The sequence below is a fragment of the Ceratotherium simum genome, chromosome 2 (genome assembly GCF_057802395.1).
Source record: "Ceratotherium simum simum isolate JZ-2026a chromosome 2, ASM5780239v1, whole genome shotgun sequence".
Classification (NCBI taxonomy): Eukaryota; Metazoa; Chordata; class Mammalia; order Perissodactyla; family Rhinocerotidae; genus Ceratotherium; species Ceratotherium simum.
In genome coordinates this window covers 72,036,229-72,055,188 of record NC_141901.1, presented here as the reverse complement: position 1 = coordinate 72,055,188, position 18,960 = coordinate 72,036,229, and the positions used below count along the sequence as shown (strand labels likewise).

Here is an 18,960-nt window from a genome sequence, read left to right as displayed (position 1 = left end):
GATGTCTGGGATTTGCTTCAGAATAAAATGGGGGTAGTTATATATGAAACAGAATTGGCCAAGAGTTGATGATTGTTAGAGCTGGATAGTAGATACATGGGGATTCATAATATGGTTCTGTCTTCTTTTGATTATGTTTAAGTTCTTCTGTAATAAAAAGTTAAAAAAAAAAACAAAAGAAAGAAATAATACTAGAAACCAAAAGGGTGTCTAAGAAGAAGGCTCTGGAGGATTGCCTTCTTTTTCTTCATTTTTGTGAAAAGCATGTGGTGACTATTGCCAGTTGGCTATTTATATATAAAAAATATATGTAAACTTTGCAGATGTAGATCAGAGAACTGCCTCAAAATGGGTATATGTGCATTGAATTCTCATCGTGCTATGCTATGTTGATGTGAAATTTCTAAAGGAATATAGTTACCCCATATACTGTGTATCTCACCCATAGTGTGATGGTTCATAATAGGTAGAATCAAAGATAGAATAAATTAGGTAGGATCAGTTTTAAGGGTGGAAAGAGGTCTAAAATCAGAAGTCTCCCTGGTTTTATGTATTAAAAATAGAGAAATATTATTTTTTGAGCTAAGATTTGGTCAAGAAAACAAAAAATGAGGACCCAGGGGCCGGCCGTGGCATAGTAGTTAAGTTTGGTATGCTCCACTTTAGCAGCCGGGGTTCCCAGGTTCGGATCCTGGGCATAGACCTACGCCACTCATCAGCCATGCTGTGGTGGTAATCCACATACAAAATAGAGGAAGACTGGCATAGATGTTAGCTCAGGGCTAATCTTCCTCAAGCAAAAAAAAGAGGAAGATTGGCAACAGATGTTAGCTCAGGGTGAATCTTCCTCAGGAAAAAACAAAAACAAAAAACGACCAAGCCTATTTGAACTTTATAAATTTATTTTTTTTTGAGGAAGATCAGCCCTGAGCTAACATCCATGCCAGTCTTCCTCTTTTTGCTGAGGAAGACTGGCCCTGAGCTAACATCCATGCCCATCTTCCTCCACTTTGTGTGGGACACCGCCACAGCATGGCCTGACAAACGGTGTGTCAGTGCGCGCCTGAGATCTGAACCTGGGCCGCCAGCAGCGGAGCGCATGCACTTAACCGCTATGCCACGGGGCCGGCGCCCAAACTTTGTAAATTTTACATAGAATCCCAGAACACTGCACTGAAGAGGACCAGTCTCCACTCTCTAAACATGCATAATCTGAGGCCCAGAGATGTTAATAACTTTTTAATTATCCTAAGTCAGTTAGAGGCAAAGCTAGAACAAGAATCTAAGGATTTTTTATTACCATACCTAGCTTTTTCCTAAATTTAGCCAGGTTATTTATTATGTATGTATGTATATAGTGTCTGTGTATGTGTGTATGTGAATACACAACGCATGTATATATGTTATCTCAGACACGTTTTAATGTAATTAGAATCTTTCTATATTTAGAAATAATTAGACCTTGAACTGTATATCAACATATTCTCAGGTTTAACAACATTCATTACATTTTCTGGAATACCCAGGATGTGATGGGCACGGTGCTAAGGGATATAAAGATGAAGACAACACAGGCTCTGCTCATACCTCTGCAATCTCATACACCTTTCCAAAAGGAGGGGAAAAAGTATTTACATAAAGAATAGCAATATAATTTTAAAACTTTATTCTAACATCCCTACCAGTTTTTAAAATTTTGTTGTTTCCTTCCATATCAAGGTTAGTTCTAAGCAAAATGATGAAGTAGGTGCATTTGTCTTCAGTGCTCTTCTATTTTCCCCTTTTTACCTATTTCAGCTATTTTTAGGACCCTTTCCTCCACATCCTCCAGACAGCCAGTACTGTTACTATCTTGTTTCTTGCAAAAACCAGCTTTTCAGATGTAATGTGTTATGTTTCTTAGGAGCTTTTTTTTTTGCCCCTTCTTTAATGAGGACTCCAAGAAATAAACAATTGTTACCACAGAGGATTAATTCGATAAAATTTATGGTTATTTGGGATAGGGTTGAAGAGAGAATTTTTGGTGAAAATCTTTATAATGTCTCTCAAATTGTGCCATATAGATCACTACCTGCTTAAAGCAGTAAATCCTGAGCTCAAGTCCTCATCCATCCCTTATCAACATGTGACCTTGGGTAAATCACATACCTGCTTTAATCGCCAGTTTCTTGTCTTGTGAGGATTAAGTAAGATGAGGTATGGAAAGGGTTTAGCACAGAACGTGGGAGTGGGCCCTCAAAAAATTTTGGATATTTTTATGTAATCATTTACCCAAGGCATCCTGACACCTTTAGGTATTAATCTCTACCATAACTTCATAAAGTTAAATAGTATGCCTTTCAAAATAGTATTGCCTTTTAATTTTTTATTCTGTATTTCAGATTTGATTAAGGTAATATGATCAAAGACACAAAGTATTGCTCAAAATGGTCAAAGATAATTCAAGTTTTGAGTAGCCCTAAATCATAATATGAACTTCGCTGTTTTCACCTCTTTGAAAAACTGGCTTATTAAAACATAACGTATTATATGTCAAAGACTTCAGTCAAGTTACAAAGTATTTTTTCTTCTTTGTAGCAAAGGAGACAAGTTTCTGACTCTGGTGTTATAAAAAACAAATCTTGGAGAGGAAATAACGCGGAGTGTTGGAGTTCTCCCTCTACTAATCAAAAGATGAAATCTGATGGATTAGGAGCATCTGGGCATTCAAGTACTAATAGAAATACTATAAATAAAACTTTGAAGCATGATGATTTAAAGGAAAAGGATGGCACAAAAATAGCATCTAAGATTACAAAAGAAATAAAAACCAGGGGAAAAAATGTTTCCGGAAAGCCCAAAGCTATAATAAAGCCCAACGCAGAAAACAGTGATAACGCAAAGTCAGCAAACATGTCACCGAGACAAGCTGTGGAAAGATCAGCAACAGCAGCAGCAAATGGACAGAAAAATGCATTAAATGGAAAAGGAGTGAGAAATCAGGAAGGGCAAATTACAGGTGCCAGACCCAAGGTACTTGCTGGAAACTTAAATGTGCAAGCCAAAGCAAAGCCTTTGAAGAAAGTGACAAGAAAAGATTCTCCATGCCTCGGCCTCGCAGGACCCTCCAGCAGATCTACAAATTCAAGTATGGAACTGTTGGTTTCCACTGAATGTCTGGATGAACCAAAAGAAAAGGGATCAATAGGAGGAGAAAAGCCGTCTGGTCATAAACTGCCCTTTTGTGAGTCTCCAGGACAGACAGTGAAAAACAGTGTAGAAAGTACCAAAACTTCCACTGTAGGTGGGTTTTAGCACTCTCATTTTTAATAGCTGCTGACAGTTAAAGTTCCTAGAGAAAATGACCTATGTTTGGACTTTTATTTAGTTTCAAATGCCAAAAAGTATTTATTTACATGTATTCATACAAACAGACAACACAGTTCTTCCTACATTGACATTTAATTTTGCTTAGTGTCTGACCAGTGAATTTATACATAATTGTTACACATTTAGTGTTCTGTCTTATGACTCACTTTTTCTTACTTTACAGCAGTAAAACCTCAGCCTGTTTCAAAAGTTACCAATGGAACTTCCAATAAAAAAAGCATTCACAAACAAGAAACTAATATAAATAACAGGTAAGTCTTCATTCATTATTTTACCTATTCATTAGCTTTCTGTGAAAGTTAATTATATACTAACTTCTAGCTAAATGTTTTTCTTCTGTTAGAAAATTTAATGCATTTACACAATGACATTTTAAAACTTCTTATTAAAATAAATCAGTATATTTATGCAAAATGATTGATGCAAAATGATAGAGAAACACTTTACACTTGTGGCACTTGATTCTGCATTGCTTTATACTTGGTCTACAGTTTTATAAACTTAAAGACTTATGAACATATGGTTTTTCTATTTTCAGAAAATAGAAAATTTTCTATTTTCTATTTTTTATTTCTTTGAGAAAAAATATATTTCATGTATGGGTCTTTTAAAAGCTCATGTGTTGGAATCTCGGTGTAATACTGAATGTGATCATTTTTCTTAGTGTGCCAAAGAAGGTCACTAGCAAAGGATATAGTGACCCAGTACCTCAGGCAGTTTTAAAGAAAAGAGGAAATGGCAATGGATGTGCTACAGCTCAGCAGAGGACCAAGAATCCTCCATCTAATCTTGCTAAAACTCAAGGTAAAGCTGAAATAGTCCTGGGTATTAGTTCCTTGTTTAAATTGAATAAGCAGAACTCTGATTTGGAACTTCAGCAGCAAATAAGCAAAATATAACGTGGTTTCACTTATTTTACATTCGTTTCATGCTATAGGGATGAGATTTTATACTTTTACATTTCAGACAAGTATTTTGGTATTTTAGGGTATGAGTTTGGTTTGTTGTCTTTTGTGAGAGAAATAATTAAGGGAGTCACTCATTTATCTGCATTTCTGGTCCTTTTATGTATTATGCCCATGTTTCTTCAAAGTTTTGTTGATAACTTTGGACTAGGAATTCCATCTGCAAAACCAGCACTAAAGAGCTCTTTAAAAAGTAATGGTAGGGCCAGCCCTGTGGCTTAGCGGTTGGGTGCACGTGCTCCGCTACTGGCAGCCCGGGTTCAGATCCCGGGCACGCACCAATGCACCGCTTCTCCTGCCATGCTGAGGCCACATCCCACATACAGCAACTGGAAGGAAGTGCAGCTATGACATATGACTATCTACTGGGGCTTTGGGGGAAAAAATTAATAAAATTATTTAAAAAAAAAAGTAATGGTAGAGTCTAGAGAGCTGTAATACATAGGGAGGAAGAATTTTCCCTCTGGAATCTGTGCTGTGCCTGTTGTTTTTCCATGTTCTAAGAAAGAAGAGAGTACTAATCAAATTGCATAATTTGCTAACATAATAACTGATTTTAAAAATTAATTTGCTTTATGCAGTAAGCATTCACATAGTAAGAGCAATTTGTAAAATCCTAAAAATAATTTTGAGTTAGGTAATGAATTAATACTGAAAATAAATTTAAAAATAAGCCAGAGAAAAATTATTCATGTTCTGTTAATAGCTAAAGATTAAACAATTTAAAAGATTTGCTAATTCTGTTTGACAAATTTGAATGTTCAAAACATCATCTCTAGGACTTTAACCAATGTAAACAAATGGCTTCGCAAAATTAATCCTCTTTCCCTCCAGTTACCAGTTTTAGTTTCCACTGCATATCTAAGTTGTTAACCCTAATGAACTACAATAAAAGTGATCTGGTTATGAGAAATAAATTAGTTTTGTTCATGTTTGAGGGAAAAAATTGCAGCAATTTCAACACTTCTGTTTTATGGTTAGCTTGATTCTCCTTTTCAGCTGTGTGCAACAGTCATTTTTTCTCCCAAAACTTCAAAGGGAAGACCCTTCCTGCTCTTTTGGTATAAGAAAATCAGATTGTTCAACCCCCATATATTTATGCAAATCCAATTCTGGCATAAGGATCAAGGCTCTTTACTTGAGGAAGAAAGATCCTATTTTAATAATTTTACTAAGACACTGGAATAGCCTCTCTATGTTTGTAATAGAAAAATACTTTGGGGGCCGGCCTTGTGATGCAAGTGGTTAAGTGCACGCACTCTGCTTCGGCGGCCCAGGGTTCTCGGGTTCGGATCCCTGGCATGCGCCGATGTACTGCTTGTCATACCATGCTGTGGTGGCGTCCCATATAAAGTAGAGGACGATGGGCACAGATGTTAGCTCAGGGCCAATGTTCCTCAGCAAAAAAGAGGAGGATCAGCATCGGATGTTAGCTCAGGGTTGATCTTCCTCACAAAAAAAAAAAGAAAAATACTTTCTTTTTTTATTTTATCATGTCACTAACTCCTAATCTATAATTGTCCATTTGATTGTAGATATGTTACCATGTCACTGTTTTATTTATTTTGTTTCTTCTAAAGTAATTTAAAAACAAAGATTGAATTTCATTCACAAATTGGAAGGTATATTATATTTTTGAATTTTCTTTTTTTAGGATGTCAAGGGGAGTCACCAAATTCAGTAAAATCTTCTGTCTCTTCAAGGCAGTCTGATGAAAATGTGACAAAATTGGGCCACATTACAACTACAGATCAACAAACATCTAAGAGAAAAATCGTCAAGCAAGGACACACAACTTTGCCTAAGGTTAATGCAAAAATAGTGGCAATGCCTAAAACCCTAAGTCAATCTAAGAAAGGTGAAACTTGGAATAATAAAGATTCAAAACAGAAAATGCTTCCCAGACAGGCTATACTGAAGACTCAACCTTCTCAAAGACCTTTAAAAAGTGAAACATCTGTTGTCCAAAAAAGTATGCTTCATAATGTATGTGATAATAATAAGAAAGGCAATGTTTCTGAACAGAAATCTCACGAACCTCTAAGTAATCTCACATCTGAAATCAATGGTACAGAAGCATTCCAATCATCATGCGAACCTGACCCACAAAAGCCATTAAACAATCAAGAAAAAGAGAAGCTGGTGTTAGAATGCCAAAATATTTCAAGTCTGGATAAAGCAATAAAACATGAACTGGAATCAAAACAGATTTGTTCAGATAAAAGTGAAATGAAATTTTCCAATCACAAAGAAATAGATCATTGCAACACAGCTAAAATATGTCGTCATCCTGATGGGAGTGATAATGTAGGTCCAAAATTTTATAGCACCACTGCCCTAAAAGCCATGATTTCAAATCCAAATGAAAACTCCTTGAACTCTAATCTAGTTTATGATTTAGACTCAACAAGTGCAGAGCAAATCCATTCAGTATCAGATAGGGAGAAGCAAGTAGGGAGAAAAGATACAAACAAAAAATTAAGCATTAAATGTGTGAAAGATGTTTTACCTTGTGTTCCTGAAAGGACAAACGGTACTTTAAATTCTGTTCAAGATGACAGAAAATCTAAAATTCATGTAGAAGAACAGAAACTTCCTCCTCAGTTGTCTGATGACTCTGCTATGAATGAAGACAAACATGCTACAGCAGACTCTGATATTTCTTCCAAGTGTTTTATGGAACAAATATCAGGAAAAAGTTCTCCTAAAGATATGGAAACAACAGAAACTCCAGAGAACCATGAAACTCCAGAAGGTCCATTCATGAGTCACTGGAATTTGAGTACCAGTGTTCTGCATCAGAAAGAGAGTCCTGAATCTGACACTGGCAGTGCTACCACATCCTCTGATGATATAAAGCCCAGATCTGAAGACTATGATGCTGGAGGATCTCAGGATGATGATGGGTCAAATGACAGAGGTATTTCTAAATGTGGCACTATGCTGTGCCATGATTTTCTTGGAAGAAGTAGCAGTGATACCAGTACTCCTGAAGAATTAAAAATATATGATAGTAACTTGAGAATTGAAGTGAAAATGAAAAGGCAAAGTAGTAATGATCTTTTCCAAGTTAATTCAACAAGTGATGATGAGATTCCTAAGAAAAGGCCAGAAATTTGGTCTCGATCTACAGCAGTCCACCCTAGGGGAAAAGAAAATACTCTACGAGGCCGTGTCCAGTTTGCTCAGGAAGTAGACCAAGTTTCTTCCTCAGCAGATGAAACGGAAGATGAAAGATCTGAAGCTGAAAATGTTACAGAAAATTTCTCTATATCTAACTCAGCTCCTCAGCAGTTTCAGGGAATAATTAACTTAGCTTTTGAAGATGCAACTGAAAATGAAAGTCGCGAGTTTTCTGCAACTAAAAATTTTAAAAGGTCAGTTTTACTTTCAGTAGATGAATGTGAAGAACTAGGGTCTGATGAAGGGGAAGTCCATACTCCCTTTCAGCCTTCAGTAGATTCTCTTTCACCTTCTGATGTTTTTGATGGCATTTCTCATGAACATCATGGAAGGACTTGCTATTCCAGATACTCACAAGGAAGTGAAGGTAGTATCTTAGAATGTAAACAAGATAAAGGCAATAGTGTATGTAAAAATGAAAGCTCTCTCTTGGGTCTTAGTAGCATTGACTGTTCAAGAAAAGATAAACAGCATGCTTCAGCCACAGGAAAAAAGTACACAATAGGCATCCTGTCCAAAGAAGGCAGACAGCTTCTTCCACAAGCTAAAAAAGTAAACTGTGGAAGCGATGTGGATAATGACTTTCAGCAACGCAGCAAACTCTCGGATAGTGATATAAAATCTCAAGAAAGACCATGTCATTTGGAGCTTCATCAAAGAGAACCCAATTCTGACATACCAAAGAGCAGCTGTACAAAGTCTCTGGACTCCTGTTGGAGTCAACTTCTGCCTCAGGAAGGTCAAGTGAAAGAGAGCCATTCTACAGCTACTGAAAAAGCTAATATTGCTTTATCTGCAGGTAATGTACAGAAATAGAAATGCTAAACCCATAAGAAAGTGAATTTATAGAATTTTAAAGTGGTACGTAGCCCTGAATGTCATATTTTAGTTAGATAGAATAATTACTTAAGCAACAGATTCAAATTTTAAATGAAAACTTAAATTCTTAATAATGTGAAAATTAGCTTGTTACTCTTTACTGTTCACTTAAAATCCTAGTTCAGAATTAATATCTAGTAAAAATTTTGGTTATTTATTAGAGCTAACCTACTAAGAGATTTTACATGAAAGAGTAAAGAGAAAAACTTAGTTTGCTATTATTTAGTTATTCATGTCTAATTTAACATAGGAATTCTTGACTATTAGAAATTTTATTATACATTGGATATGTTTATGGACTATGCTAGTATATATATCTAAGAGCGCTGTGCAATAACTATAATAATATGTAACTAAAAGCACTAAATTATTTTAACTAGATTAATTATTATAATTTATATACATTTTACAGAGATTAAGACTTTGAGGGTCACTATAATTCTATTCTAAAATTTTCGAGTAAAAAGATAACTTTCCTAAAAGAGATTATATTTAGAAGCGATGATAATATATGAAAAAAGCCCAGGCTTATTTCATATGTATAGATGATTTCCTGTCTAATTGTTGTGTGTGTTTGTCTTCCTTATTACAGTAATTTGAATTAATGACCCACGTTGAAAATATGCAATAGTGGCTGACTGAGTAGCTATTGTATATCAGAACTAAGAAAAATACTGATCAATAGTCCCTGTTCAGCAAAATCACAAGAATAGGGAGCTCTTTAAAGTTGTACTTTTTTGTTTGTCTTGCTTGCATCCTCCTTTGCATGTGCAATATACAAGAAAGACTTCAGATAAAATGTATTTATTCCCCTTTTGGAACTGACTTACCTTAAAAGTCACCATCAAGTAACCATGTCTTTTTTTCTCTTTAAGTTTCTATTGTAGTGAATTAGATATATGTGCACATTCTATGTTTATGTTTAAATAATTTCTGTTGTTTTCTGTATCATGAGTTTTCAAATTAAAGTATGGAGAATTATTGTTAGTTGCTGATGTTGATTTTGCTGCTAAACATTATCCTTGAGGTTTTTTTAACATAGAAAAAAAAAATAGCTCAAAAATCTTGTTAATTTTTTATAAATGTTATTTTTCTCATTCTTTGTGTTTTTTTGGACTATAACCATTATATTGTGTTAATATTGTTCTACAAAACTCTGAGGGGTACCAACGTGTGCAATTTTTACATTGTGTAGTATTATGAATTATTTCAGGAGACATAGATGATTGTGACACACTGGCACAAACCTACATGTATGACCATCGGCCTTCAAAAACCCTTTCTCCAATATATGAGATGGATGTAATAGAAGCATTTGAGCAGAAAATGGAATCAGAAACACACGTTACAGACATGGATTTTGAAGATGATCAACACTTTGCAAAACAAGATTGGACACTATTAAAGCAACTGCTCTCTGAACAGGATTCAAACTTAAATATTACAAATTCTGTTCCTGAAGACTTAAATTTAGCACAGTATCTAATCAATCAGACACTACTTTTAGCACGAGACAGCTCAAAACCTCAGGGTAAAGCACATGTTGACACTTTGAACAGATGGAGTGAACTGACCTCTCCATTCGATGATTCCTCAGCAAGCATCACCATGGCTAGTTTTTCCTCTGAAGATTGTTCACCCCAAGGGGAATGGACAATTCTGGAACTGGAAACTCAGCACTAAGCGTATTAACACTTTGGAAAATTTTGAACTTTGCCACCCCTTTATTTTTTGATGCTTATATTGTATCCAGAAGATGATTGCATTAGCCAGAGACAGACTGTCCTTAATATTGAGGGAGTCTTTCCAGTTTATTGAGGTAAATATAGTTTATTGATTAATATGATATCACATGCAGAAAAAAAGTGTTTTTCTAAAATTTTCGAGCATGTTTTCTTAGTTATTAGAGAAATTAGAAGACTTGTAAGGAAACCCTTCCTTGAGTTTTCCTTTCCCAACTGATGATTTGTTTATCATTCAAGAATTTAAAATGTGAATGCACAAGTAGATCAGTCCCTTTACTTTTTGCTCTGCATATGGGAACATAGTAATTTAACAATAAAAAACTTATTGTGCTTGTGTCAATTTATGTAGAGTTAATCTGTGATAACATGCAAACTCAGGTGGGTGTGGTTGAGGCTCATAGCTGAATATTAGTCGCTTTTTCCACAATCCAGGTCCAGGAAATTGTGGAGTGAAGGCATCTCAAATTTCAGTCACATTGTTACTAAAACAGAAAAATGGAATCCTCTGTAACTCTGTTTTTGGATACATTCAGAGAGACACATCTGCCTTTGTTCAAAAGAAGTGGGAAAACTGTGCATCTGTTTTATCTATGTAGACTCCCTTTATAGTTAGTTAATTTTTAGTTAGTTTAATTTAGTTAACTCTCCATTTTCTGTTCCATATTAGAGATATTTTGGAACTGAACCTGCAATAAGCCTGCACTAACTTGAAAATGGGTACAGGAGGCAATTGAGTTACTGAGTTAATTGCACGTGTGTGCACACGTGTATGTGTGTGGGTATGTGTATGTTTGCTTTCTCCATGTATCTATATACTCTAGTTCCTTGATCAGATTGTCTTTCAGTTTGTAATTTTGGTAGCAAAGCAAAGATAAAAATCTTTTCTACAAAATGCTACTGGAGAGTGAACACTTGGATACCTACTTGATGGTGAGTGTTGCCCTTAGGATGATGAGATTTAGTAGAATTAATGTCTCTCAAAAGTTTGTAACTAACTCATAACTTCACTGAAATATGTCAGAAGTAAGGAAACCTTTTGGTTTAGAATTCTTTTTCTAAATTAACAAAGTTTTCAACAAAAGATCAACAATAGAGAGAATCTGTATATTGAATATCAACAATCATGTTAATACACAATCATTTTATTCTTATATAATAATCTAATTATGTTAACATTAGCTACTAACCTGTTATACCATAAATTTGCCATGCCTTTTTAACTAGAAGCTCTGCGTGGGGCACTCATTCATTCAAACAGTCGAGAAACGGGCATTAGTTCTAGGTACTCAGGTGCAAAGATAAATAAAGTTTGATTCCTGCCCCCTCTCCCCAAAAAAGAGAGTTCAGGTTCTAGTGAGGGGAAAAACCATATAAGAAAGAAGTTAAAATATAGTATTATAAGAACTTTGTATTTTAGAGCTGGATGGGAATTTGGAGCTTAGCAGAGGAATTAAAAGATTGCCCGAGGTCCTACAGCTAATTTGTGGGCTGGAATCCAATATTCCTTAATTTCAGTTTGATGTTATTTCTACCATATACCACACTTCATTTGATTTTATCATAAAAACTGAGAACAAATACATTTATAGATAGTTTGTAGTATAAAGAATGTATGATAGAGTCAGAAACCACACCAATTCCCAAGGCACTGTGTTTTCTTTTTCTCCAAATGTGAAATTGTTTCAAGTGTTATTTATAATAAACTACCTCAGAAGTTCACAAATTTATAATTGAAACTTCATTTCTTTCCCAATTTCAAGGTCTTGAAAACTTTCTTCTTAAACTACTAGACATCAAAAAGCTACTCAATTTCATGTCACATCTGCAAATAGGTAGTAGGGAACACATTTTGCTTAAATAGTAGCCTCTTAGGTAATTTCAGGACGTGTGTTTTCTTATCGTGCTCTTTTGTGAACGACGCATCTACCAGTCTGTTTGCTGTGGGACTCCTTGGGCTAGTTCTTCATCATTCAACAAACATATATTGAAAGATAATTGCTAACATTTATTTAGCACTTATTATATGTTAGGCACTGTCCTAAGTGCTTTAAAAATGCCTGAACACACTTAATTCTCACAACAGTTCTATGAGATATGTCTTCTTATCATCTTTATTTTACACATGAGGAAACTCATGTGGCATCCTTACCCTGGATGAGCTACCTTAGTGGAAGAAACTAAAAGAGAAATAACATACTCTTACCATCATTTGGTAAGATAACTGTTGTATAGGGTCAGAGTTGTGGAAGCCTGGAGGGAGAAGCTACAAAAAGCTTGTCAGGAAGAGAAGATTAGAGAAAGCTTCTTAAGGCAAGTAATGTTCAGTGACTGCTTCAGAATTGCTATGTAGAAGGGGCTTAATGGCTGCAATCTGGTTGGAAGTGTAGGCCAGGGGACTTGTCTTTAAGATGCACATATATGGAAAGTACTTTGCTTTTACTTAGATTGTGTATTACAGATCAATAAAAATAGAAGTGTGTTTAAAAGATGCTTTTATACATAGTTTACATGAGATTGCAAAAACTCTAATTATCCATACCAAAAAAATAATATTTTTGTTTTGAGTTGCTTGGGGAGGATTGATGAAGATTATGGAGAGAGTCTAAAGCCCCTTTACACCATCTCTTGGAGCAACCAGGTAACATCTGATGCTGGCTTTCAAGGATAAATAGGAATTTGCTTGGTGATAGGGCATTCTAGACACAACAGCACATTAAGGAATGGTGACCAGGATGTGCATTGAGGACAAGGAGGAAGAGTGGTAGGACACAGGGCTAAAGAGCTGAGCTGGCAATGGATTCTGAAAGTTATTAAGTACTGTGCTTAAGTGTTTAAATAGTCAAAGCCTTGTATTTGGTAGGCATTATGTCTCCTTCCACTATGCATTCATTTATTTATTTTTAACTCTCAGTGGAAAATCTTTCTATGTTCTTGGGAAATAACCACCTACAACTCACAATGGGTAGTCATCAAAGTTGTTGTTTTTTAAGTAAGGTAACATAATCAGGTGTGTTTTAGAAAGATAGCTGTCAGCAGTAATGAAGATGGCCTGGTTTGGAGAAGCACCCAAATCTCAGGATGCAATTACAATAGTTTTGTCCCTTGAAAAGGGCAATGGGGGAGGATTTGGTAACAGAGACATTAGAGAGATTGAGTTATAGAACTTGGTGAATGATTAGATGGTGGGAGAAGATGGAAAGAAATTTTTAAATTACTATAAAAAGTAACGCTTATTCCACACATATATGAATATATTCCACTAATATATTCCCACAACTATGCTAGTGCTGGGGATTAAAAGATGAATGGCATAGTGTCTGCCCTTGAGGATCTCAGCTTAGTGTGGGAGAGAGATTGTTAAAAATTACAAAACAGTGATGTTAAGTGTCATAATAAAGCTCTGCATAGGGGCTCGGGCCCGTGGCGTAGTGGTTAAGTGTGTGCTTCACTGCTAGCGGCCGGGGTTCAGATCCCAGGCGCGCATGGACACACCGCTTGTCAGGCCATGCTGTGGTGGCATCCCATATAAAGTGGAAGAAGATGGGCACAGATGTTAGCCCGGGGTCAGTCTTCCTCAGCAAAAACAGGAGGATTGGCACGGATGTTAGCCCAGGGCTGATCTCACAAAAAAAAAGGAAAAAAAAAAGCTCTGTATGAAGTGTAATCAGTGCATAAAGGAGAGGGAGATGATAGAATGATACTTGGATAAGCTCCCTTACTATTTTAGGATTAGTAGGAGTTTACAACACAAAGGGAGAGGCACACTCTTGGAGAAAAAGAGTTGAGAGGCAGAGGGAATTCTGGTGGTTCTACATGGCTGGAGGGGAGAAGGGAACGGATGGGAAGGGCAAGAGATGAAGTTGGACGGGGACATAGAGTCCAGAGAGTAACATGATCAGATTTGCATTTTAGAAAGATCACTCTGGAAGCAGTATGTGGGATGTAATGGAGCAGGGTGACAAGGCAAGGAGATTTGTGATGAGTGTTACAATAACCAAGGCTTGAACTAAGGCAGTGACTGTGGAGATAGAGAGGAATGGACGTATTTGAAAGATTTAAGATGTGGATTGGAAAAACTCAGTGACTGAAGTAGGGATGAGAGGTGGGAGTCATCTTAAAAGTCTCAGGTTTCTGACTGGGGTGCTTGGGTGGTTGATGATGTCATTAACCAAAAACGGAAGCAAGCTTAAGAGTGAGGAGGAGTTTAATTTAGGACATACTGAGTTTGAGATGCCTGTGGGACATTCAAGGGGCTGAGGACAAAATACTGTGGAATAGTCAGAAAAAGAAAAGCCTGAGAAGGATGCCGAGAAGGACTATTCAGATGAGAATAAGGAGGCCAAAGAATGGATCATCTCACTACTAATCAGAGAAGGGTAAGTCAAAACAGAGAGATTCTGCTTTCACCTATCAAAGTGGCAAGGATTTTTAAAGGTTTTTTAAAAATTCAATGTTAGCAAGAGAATGGGATCCTCATATGTTGCTGTGGGAGTGTAGATTACCTTTCCAGGAAATAATTAGGCAATCCGTAGAAAGAATGTTTATAACTTCATATCCTTAACCCAGTCCTTTCCCTTCTTGGGATCTACAATAAAGAAAGAAGAATCTGAGACAAGGATTTTTCTACAAAAATGTTTATCAGAGAGCTAGATATATTAGTGAAAATTGAAAACTAGCTAGATGTCAACAGTAGGAGAAAGGCTAAATAAATTATGGCACGTCTATATAACACATTATGCAATGATTAAAATTGTTTCCAAAAAATCTGTTTAATGCCAAGGGAAGATGCTTATAAGAAAAAAAAGCAGAATATGTATTAAAAATACAATATCCAACTTTCTATACTTATTGGTACATAGAAAAAGAGACTTGAAGGAAATAAGTAAAAATGTTAATGGTGGTTATGGTTAAGTGTTGCTTATTATTTTTATCTTTTAACTCATATTTTCCATGTTTTCTACAAGGCACAGAAAAATAAGTAGGTTGATTGGTTTGCTGTTCAGTAAGTAGTAGCGGTTAACAGTGTCAAATGCTGTTTGAGATGTCAATTAAGGTGCCTGCCTAGACTAGTCTATTGGATTTGGACATTAGGGTTTTATTGGTAGCTTTTGTCAATTGGTGTTTTGTTTTTTTTAGAGTAATAGTAAAGGCAGAAACCAGACTACAGTGGGTTGAAAGGGGAGCAGGAAGTAAGGAAGCAGAACTTATTCTTTCAAGGAGCTTGACTGAAAAGGAGATAGTGGTAGCTTGAAGATACTGTTGTTTTTAAGATAAAAGTAACTTCAGTACTTGGAAAATAGGAAGTTGGGCATAATCAGTGAATCAGGGACTGTCGAGGAGGCAGAAGGAGGCGGGATCAAGCACAAAGATTACTAACTGATACAGGGCATTCCAAGGAACTTCAGGTGTGTAATGTAATACAGCACCAAATGCATGGGGGACAGCAGCGCAAGATAAAGCTGGAAAAGTGCAGGTGAACCAAAACTTGAAAACTCCTGTAAGCCATGCCAAGGACTGTGACCAAGCCATTTAGGCAAACATAATAAAATTTTTTTAAAATCAAAGGTAAACATAGTATAGGACTGTTTTAACAAGATTACCCTACCTGTATAGTGTGAAAAATATCTTGGAAAGCGAAGAGACTGGAGGAAGAAGGACCTGTAAGGGGTCAATCGAATAATAAAAGAAAAAAAGTGGCCAAAACTAAAGAAGTAACAGGACAGAAATACGAGGAGAGATTTGAGAGATAATTAGCAGGTAAAATGAACAAAATGTGGTTGCCAGTTGAGTGCGAAGACTTGGAATAAGGGATAAAGATGATCCCTCCCTATATTCCAGAATTCTAACAAGTGAAAAATGGAATGTTGATGGTTCTTGGTTGGAAAAAACATAATTTTCAATTTGGACATGTCACATTTGAGATGCAATTGAGACAACCAAGGTATATAACATAATGTCTTTCAAAATTCAGAAACCCAACAAACTATGGTCTTTCTACTCCCCGTTCTATCTCCTGCTAGTTTGGGGGGCATAGGGTGGGGGACTTGGCTCAATTTAAGGATCTATTGCAGGAGCTGTTTTGGAGTTGGAATTATGTACATACTTTTCTCCAGTGCTATTTATATCATTTTCTTATTGTAAATTCTTATACCAAGACTACTTTGAATCAGTTTAGCTAGATATGAAAGTGTATGTTTCTATCATGTTAATTTCACATGAGTTACTTTTAGTGTTCATGATTCATTTTTCATACAGATTCTTAATTACTTCCAAATTTAACCAATGTTAGCAGAATTTTAATTCTAATCTGAGAATTTCAATTCTATTCTGATTCTATATTTTTCTAATAACATTATCTCAATCAATTAAACAATGAATTTCCAAATCAGGAAGATAATTAGGAAAAAATACTTCCACACAAAGACAATATTTTTCACTAAAAGGGCTTTCATATAAAAAGTACTGAAGTCTACCTCTTTTCCTTCAATTTATGCTCAATTTTAGCCTGGCAAGAGAGCTAAATAAAAAACTGAAATAGAAATATACTTGCATTTAAACAATTACATTCTTAAGAAAGAAGATGTTTAACACTCTTACAAAGTTGTTCTTTTACTTGTATCATGCAACTCCTGAAACATGCATAACCTACTTTTAAATTCAAGAAAATAAATAAAATATTTTCTTACAGTTTTCTGATTTAGAGTAAATTATAGAGAACAACACTGAAATTCAAGAGTTAGAAAAATAGCATTAAATTGAATCAAAAGAAAGTAGAAGAAAAGAATTAATACAGACAATAGTGAAACTTAATTAGAAATGAGAAAAAGAGTGGAACCAATAAATCTAAGAACTCATTCTTAACAACCCACACACTAGCTTAATGGAGAGAAAAGCATAAATACACAATATTAGGAAATAACAGAAATTAATAAGGTAGCATTTTGCACAACTACATACAAATACAGTTGAAAACCTGGATGAAATGAAGACTTCTAGAAAAGTATAAATTACCAAAATAGACTCAAAAAGAGATAGAAAATCTACACAGATTATTAACCTTGGAAGAAACTGAGAAAGCATTCAAGATCTACCCCTCAAAAGAGTGCTAAATGGTGTCACTATTTAAGTCATTTTGGATTTTGGAGAAAGAGGAAAAACTTCCAGATGCAACTTAAGAAGCCATCATAATGTGATCACCAAAATCAGACTAAAAATAGCATAAAAGAGAAAGTTACAGAATAACATCACTTATAATAATGCAAAATTCCTAAGAGATCCAGAAATATATTAAAATAATAAAATGCGGCAATTTGTTTAAGGAATGCAAGAGAATTTAATGTTGGGAAACTTACTAATATAGTACATCCATATTAATAGGTCAAATAAGAAAAACAATATCATCATTTCCATAGAAACCAAAATTTAACTTGAAACTATGAAGCCGAAAGAGTACTACAAGAAAACATGCATGGTATTTTAATATAATTTTGCAGTAAGAAAGCACATGAACCCAGAAAAAAACACATGGAACTCTGAAATCATAAAATATAAGATTGATAGTTTGGCTACTTAAAATGTAGAACTAATATATGCCCAAAATATAATAAACAGAACAAAAAGACAAAAGATAATTTGGGGGGAAATTTTTGCTTTTTAACAAAAATTAAAATTGCAAACAGTAAACGATGAAAAGATGTCTAACCAGACTCATGATTAAAGAAGCATTAGAAAAAGAACCATAAAAGAAAGGGTTTTTGAAAATATGAATAGATTCAATAAGTAATAATAAATTTGATAACTAGGAATAAGTAAATAAGTGAATATCCACTAACCCATTTTAATTACTTAGGAATTACAAATGAATTAACAGATGCTTTGCCAACATTACAAAAAATTATTGGAGTTAATCAGATTCAACCAACCAATTGAAATATATTAAAATAGAAAAGCAATTCCAAGTATTATTATACTATGCAAATTTAAATTATTGGTCAAATCAGATAACTTGCTTGGAATTCAGTTTCACTTCTAATTTTGAAAATCAAGCTAAAATTCTGGGCAGATTACATTAAAACACAATCCAAGAACAGTATGTGGGATGACTGTGCTTTTCATAGTCAATGAGATAAGAAAATCTAAAAATTGCTAAGGAGGAAATGAAAACATTTTGGGCTGTCATATGTGGCACAAATGCCTGAGTCAATTTATATTACCACACAGATTTATTTGCAGCATGTCAGCATCATGTAGCTATTACTGCCATCACAGATTTAACACCCTTATTTGCTGCTTTTTAATTTTTTAATTTCTTTAGAAGCAGGAAAGAAATCATAAGATCATTGTTTAGTTCATTCTCCCATAATTTTTTCTTAAAAATTACTGATCATCTTAAAATTTATTTGAACATAACGTTGACTTGACATCTTCTTAGAAACAATAATTCAGTCAATAGATTCTAAAGTTAGTAATACTACTAAATGAAGAAAAATATTACATATGTAAGAATTCTTAGGGGAAAAATTTTATCGAGTTTTCCCAAGTACTTTTTTTGGAAAAATGTGACTGGTTAGCCTGAGTCATCCAGGGGAGTGATGCTTCATTTGTGTATGAAAATAATCTCATTTTCATGTTTCAGTTCCCTTTATTTTAGTCACCAATAATATGATTATATCTTTATAAATTTTGAATGACTTATTTAACCCTAAGTGAAAAGTTGAAGTATGTATAGTTTCTTTCTTAATTTATATCCTAAAAAGTTTATAAGAAAAAAGTAGAAAAACAAATTAGGAATCATATTTGCAAGGATTATGACAAAGACA

The 18,960-nt window shown here is 34.8% G+C and overlaps 1 protein-coding gene across 4 annotated transcripts in view; it reads left to right on the top strand.

The window, feature by feature from the left end:
- BTBD8 (BTB domain containing 8) overlaps positions 1-10,481 on the top strand; it is a 78,620-nt gene extending 68,139 nt beyond the window's left edge. For 3 of the 4 annotated variants that reach the window (XM_087447568.1, XM_004420851.3, XM_087447581.1), the window contains 5 exons: positions 2,578-3,283; positions 3,533-3,620; positions 4,034-4,173; positions 5,989-8,316; positions 9,610-10,481. In XM_087447568.1, the coding sequence (XP_087303694.1) occupies positions 2,578-3,283; positions 3,533-3,620; positions 4,034-4,173; positions 5,989-8,316; positions 9,610-10,079 (3,732 nt within the window). In that variant the 3' untranslated portion in view covers positions 10,080-10,481. Of the gene's footprint in view, positions 1-2,577; positions 3,284-3,532; positions 3,621-4,033; positions 4,174-5,988; positions 8,317-8,988 lie in introns of all 4 variants that reach the window. The other variant, XM_087447574.1, reaches the window with a different exon arrangement.
- The last annotated feature ends 8,479 nt before the right edge of the window (positions 10,482-18,960 follow it).